At 42.2% G+C, this 5,646-nt stretch overlaps 2 protein-coding genes across 2 annotated transcripts in view; one reads left to right on the top strand and one right to left on the bottom strand.

The window, feature by feature from the left end:
- MOB4 (MOB family member 4, phocein) overlaps positions 1 to 5,294 on the bottom strand; it is a 64,703-nt gene extending 59,409 nt beyond the window's left edge. Inside the window, exons 1-2 of the mRNA XM_006152973.3 lie at positions 5,163 to 5,294; positions 4,394 to 4,558 (exon numbers count right to left, since the gene is read on the bottom strand). Coding sequence (XP_006153035.1) covers positions 4,394 to 4,558; positions 5,163 to 5,165 — 168 coding nt within the window. The 5' untranslated portion in view covers positions 5,166 to 5,294. The remainder of the gene's footprint in view (positions 1 to 4,393; positions 4,559 to 5,162) is intronic.
- Positions 5,295 to 5,493: 199 nt separating this feature from the next.
- The window catches only part of HSPD1 (heat shock protein family D (Hsp60) member 1), a 19,380-nt gene continuing 19,227 nt past the window's right edge, over positions 5,494 to 5,646 (top strand). The window contains exon 1 of the mRNA XM_006152976.3: positions 5,494 to 5,593. The gene's annotated coding sequence lies outside the window, so the exon portion shown is untranslated. The remainder of the gene's footprint in view (positions 5,594 to 5,646) is intronic.

Genomic DNA, 5,646 nt, shown 5'->3' with positions numbered 1-5,646 from the left:
ATGGTGTAAATTATGTTGCTGGACTCTTATGTATTTGACCACAATTAGAGTCCTAGACCTGGCAACTTAAACTCACACCAGGTGCGTGTGCATGCGTGCCCAAAATGCTGAGAGAATGGAGATGGGTGGTGTGGCCATGTTCTCCAAGGCTGGGGTGATTTCTTACTTTCTTTCTCTGCCAAGTACATCCACCATATAGCAAAAAGCTCTAACAAAAAAATTAAAATTCACTAATTCTTTTAAATACACACACACACTGGGTAAATGTGTGTGCATACCCCAATCCCAAGCCATTTCCCTTTCTGCCCTGTAGCAAACTTAATGTGTATTGGAGCCAGCAGGTGACATAGTAGTTAAGGTGCTAGACTTCCATATGGTTGACCAATGAATCCTGGCAGCTTAAAACTCACACAGGGCACGTCTGTGAATATGTACCCAAAATCCCAAGGAGAGTGGAAAAGGGATTGTAATGTGGCTATTCCCTCTAAGGGGTGATTTCTTGCTTTCTGTATGGCCAGTGCATACACCTTATAGCAAAAATCTTTTCCCCAAAAAAATAGTGTATTAAGTACCTAGACATATGTAACAAAGTAGCATATAGAGGCCATAGTTTTAGAGGCTAGCAGGCAGCATGGTAGTTAAGGTACAAGAGACTCCCACATGGCAAACTGCAGTTCAAGCCCCAAACTTGGAGTCTTTTTAAAAAAAAAAAAAAAGAAAAGAAATCACACTGGGCACTACGTGTATATGCTTAAAATCCCAAGAGACTGAGGCATGGCCATGTCCACATGGGGGCAACTCCTCACTTTCCCCTTTTCTCTTGTGAGCACATGGGCCATAGGCAAAAAATAAATAAAACATACTGTGTTGTCTGAAAAGTCATGCAGTTACTTTTTTTCTATGCAAAAAATGCATCATGACTTATCCAACAACCCAACAGTTTCAGACGGGAGTTAACTGGAGGTATAAAGCCAAATCCTGGCTTTGCCACTCTAAGTGACCTTGATGTTATTTTGTGTCTCAGCTTCCTGATCTACAAGATGAGACTAGTAGCTAACTCCAACTAGTACCAACTAATGTACGTAAATCACATACAACAGTAGGCAGCATCTGGAAAATGCTACTGAAGTATTAACTATTAGGCTGTCAGGAAAGTCATGACATTTTTTCTATGCAAAAAGTGCATCATGACTTTGCTGACAACTGAATATTACTTACTACAGTGACTACAGTGGAAAACAAGGTATCAGCTAATATTAGCTATTTTACTTTGCCTTGGATGTTATTCTGTATAGTAAAGGATGTATAAGTAAGTTATGAAAACTGAAAATGCTCATTCAGAAAGTAAATAAACCCTAAAACCACCTTAAATCACTAAATAAAAGATTAACCACTCATTTACATATTTTATTTGGAAATGTTTATACCACTACAGCAAAATTAAATCTCAGAGACAGTGGATATCATTACGTTAGATATCATTAGTTTATTATAAAAGAGAAACATGGAAATTATTTACATGATGAAAGATTTCACAACTTCAGTGGAATGGGCAGCTTCATGTGATGCCATTTCAGTAGTGATTATTTCAGTCTACATACTTTCCAAGATCTGGAAAATGCTACTGAAGTATTAACTATTAGGCTGTCAGGAAAGTCATGACATTTTTTCTATGCAAAAAGTGCATCATGACTTTGCTGACAACTGAATATTACTTACTACAGTGACTACAGTGGAAAACAAGGTATCAGCTAATATTAGCTATTTTACTTTGCCTTGGATGTTATTCTGTATAGTAAAGGATGTATAAGTAAGTTATGAAAACTGAAAATGCTCATTCAGAAAGTAAATAAACCCTAAAACCACCTTAAATCACTAAATAAAAGATTAACCACTCATTTACATATTTTATTTGGAAATGTTTATACCACTACAGCAAAATTAAATCTCAGAGACAGTGGATATCATTACGTTAGATATCATTAGTTTATTATAAAAGAGAAACATGGAAATTATTTACATGATGAAAGATTTCACAACTTCAGTGGAATGGGCAGCTTCATGTGATGCCATTTCAGTAGTGATTATTTCAGTCTACATACTTTCCAAGAATGTCACCATCTCTAAATATGAAATAATCCTGCAAATAGTCAAACCATTAGTTAAGACAGTTAACAGTAAACAATTAACTTTTTTCTTTAAGAAGTATTAAGCTTACACACCTTGTCATCTAGAACTACTTTGGTGCCTCCATATTCTGGAAGAAGAACTTTATCTCCGACTTTCACACTAACTGGTTGTATCTCTCCACCCTTAAGAAAATAAGAATGCTTATTACCAAAAACATCTAGATCGCTAATACACAAATACAGTTAGTTTTTAAATCACTACAATTAGGGACCAACAGATGATGTAATGGTTATGTTGCTAGGCTCCCACACTGTGGACCGTGGTTTGAATCCCAGACCCTGCAGCTCCCAACTCACACCATGCATGTGTGCGTAAATGCATGAGTGTGTGCCCAAGGTCCCTAGAGGAGAAGGGACTGGGGCATGGCTATCACCCTTGGAGGGTGATTTCTTGATTTCTGTCTTTCCAACGAGCACATGCGCCCTACAGCAAAACTCTTAAAAAATAATAATAATCACTACAATTAATAAAATGTGCTCACTCAAATCTAGTATGTTAAACAAGCACTTAGTTGGCTAGCAAGTGGCATTGTGGTTCAGGCAATTGGATCACACATGGCCAATTATGTGGTTCAAGTCCCCTACACAGTAGTTTGAGAAACACACCAAGCGTGTGTATGTGTATGTGCACACATTCACTCAAAAGCCCAAGAGGAAAATGGTGTAGATGGGATTGTGTGGTGTGGCCATCCGCTTTAGGGATGTTCTCTCTCCTACCCACTCTTTGTCAGTCAAGTGCACATGCCATATAGAAATTTTTTAAGAACAATTTTATGTAACTTTATTTATTAGTATCCTTACTATTATTTTCCAGTTTGATCAAAGAGAGGGGGAAAATGAGAAAGCAAGCCACCAGGTCCAGGACTTAAACTGTGGTCAGCCACGAGTCCAGTGCCTTCAACCACACCACCTGCCAGCTCCACTCTATAGCAAATTTAATTAAGACGGCAAAAAATAAGCACTTAGTGGCCAAGTGATGAAATTTGTAATGGTAACCTTCACTCAAAACATGATTATAAGCTATTGGTCAAAGAACACATAGTACTTTAACCTAAAACTTGATTTCAGTGTAAAAGTTCAAGAACTATACTTAAAAGCTAACCTTAGCTAACTAAAGCTGTGTACTTGTTAAATATTAACATAAATTATCCACTATATGAAATAAACTAATTTTCCAAAACCACATACAAAAAATTATTTTGTTGGACTTTGTATTTTAAATTTTGCTATGGGGGGCCTGCAGGTGGCATGGTGGTAAGGATGTTGGACTCCCACATGGCCAGTTATAGTCTGAGTCCCAGACCATGCAGCTTGCTTTCTAGCCTTCTTTCTCTCTCTCTCTGCCTCTCTGGTCGAATTTTTTTTTTTTCAAATTTAAATAAATAAAATTCTTCTTAAAAAAAAATATGTTTTTGCTATAGGGCTTGTGAGCTTAACATAGAAAGAGAGAAAGCACCTTCCAAAGAGATAGCTACACCACCATCCCTTCTCCATTTTCCTCTTCGGATTCTGAGCATGTACATGTGTGCCTGGTTTGATTTTCAAGCGGTAGGATCCATGCAGTTGGCCATGTGGGATCCAGCCACCATGCCACCAGTTGGCCCCAAAATTCAAAATTTTCTTTATCTAGAATATATGTTTCACCTATAACTCAATTTTCTTTCCTCCAAAGTTCAGATTTGGGTAGAGGGACTAAAGAAAGCACAAATCCCTCAAAACCTTCCATTCCTAATCTCAGGACAGCTTCCTAGAGCTCTCTTTGAAGTAACTGGAAAAATACGTTCACATACTTGACACCGAGGCCATCTGTTGTGTATTCTGTCTCATACTTTTAGAGACCTGGAAGAATGATTCACCTGTTCCTTTGATAAGTATATTAAATCCCCAAGTGGGTCTAAGATTAAGGCAACTTCAGTGTTAAAGGTTAAACTAACAATCCAAGTTTCCTCTCTATTCTCAAAAGCTGCCCCTACCCCCAGTTTATCTCAAAGCATAATCTTATCAGGCAACTCTGGAAATCAATATCCTATAAAATAAGCAACTTTATTTTACATCACTTTTCTTAAAAAGACAGATTAGTGGTCAACAAGGGAATGACTGTAAAGACAACAGAACTACTTAAAAACCTACTTTTAATAACCCAAGATTTCTAATTATTCATTTCACTCCACACATAAAAACATTTGCCTGTAGCCCCTATTTACCTTTCCTCTAGAGCCAGATCCAACAGCTACTACTGTAGCTTGCAATACTTTTCCTTGAGACTTTTCTGGAAGCATAATGCCTCCTTTGGTTACTGTTTCGGCAGCACTCCTTTCAACCAATACTCGGTCAAAGAGTGGAAGAAACTTCCTATATGCCTGTCCCGCCTGTAGGAAAAGAAACGTTATGCTGAAACAAAAACTGTGTGTCACCATAAATACTCAATAGGCAATGTAAGCATTACATCTCTAACACCATGCTTTGGCTTTCTAAGTTTACGGCAAAACTGATTTTCGTTCAAGAAAAGCATTTGAATGTTCACCCAAGAGCCACTGTATATTCCAAGTGCAAAGCCCCACTGTGGCTGTTAGGGGTCGTAGTTGCTTCTTTGGTCGGCAAACAGACCAGAGCAACCTTTCGGTATTCCAAGGTCAAACATCTCCCTTCCTCAGATTTGCCTGGAAAATTTCAGGACACGCTGGAGTCGGTCTCTCTTGTCTGGGGCCATGCTCTTCCTCCAAGACAGCACACCCACGAAGGCTCTGCAAAAGCAGGCGGGCCGCCGCGTGCACGTCCGGGTTCCAGCCTCTGCCACACACACCTGTGGCACGCGCGCGTGCAAAGAACCCTCGGCAAAGGACAGGGTCGGACAGGCCTCGCCACTGAGTGTCCCCCCACTCCTCCCGCGAAGCGAGGTAAGGGCCCGTCCGGGGTCCCAACACGCCTCAGGACCAGTGGGGCCCACCGGGCTCCAGCCCACGCGGGACTCACCATGACTCCCGCAAACGCAGCTCGTACTCCGGTCTCGCGCAGCCGCCGCAGCAAGTGGAGAGACCCCGCACTCCGGCCTTCGGGACACGTGAAACGACCGCCCAGCGCGCAGGCGCACTCGCCACCGCCCCCCACCACGCGAGAGAGGGCGGCCGCACCAGCGCGCGCAGCGATTCGCCCCAAGGGCTCTGCGCAGGCCACTGACGCCAGGACCGGGAGGCGGAAGAAAGGAGGAGCTCTTTCTAGGCTATTCCAGGTGGCCCGCCGAGGTGAAAGAACTAGCCCTTCGCCCTTGCCCGGAAATGACGCGATTTGACCTTTGACCCGCAGGGAGCGCGGAGCTTTCCGGAAAGTTCTGGAACCGAGGGCAGCCCGGGAACTAGCCTAAGTTGGCCAGGACGGGCTGAGCCCGGCGGCCTGGGCCTGCGCGGGTATGGAGGGGCGGGGCCCGCGCGCGCTGCGCGCAGCTGGCCCGGGCTGGGAG

This window comes from Tupaia chinensis, unplaced genomic scaffold, assembly GCF_000334495.1.
Source record: "Tupaia chinensis unplaced genomic scaffold, TupChi_1.0 Scaffold000361_1, whole genome shotgun sequence".
NCBI lineage: Eukaryota > Metazoa > Chordata > Mammalia > Scandentia > Tupaiidae > Tupaia > Tupaia belangeri.
The sequence above is the reverse complement of the archived record's forward strand: the minus strand, read 5'-3'. Positions and strand labels throughout refer to the sequence as shown.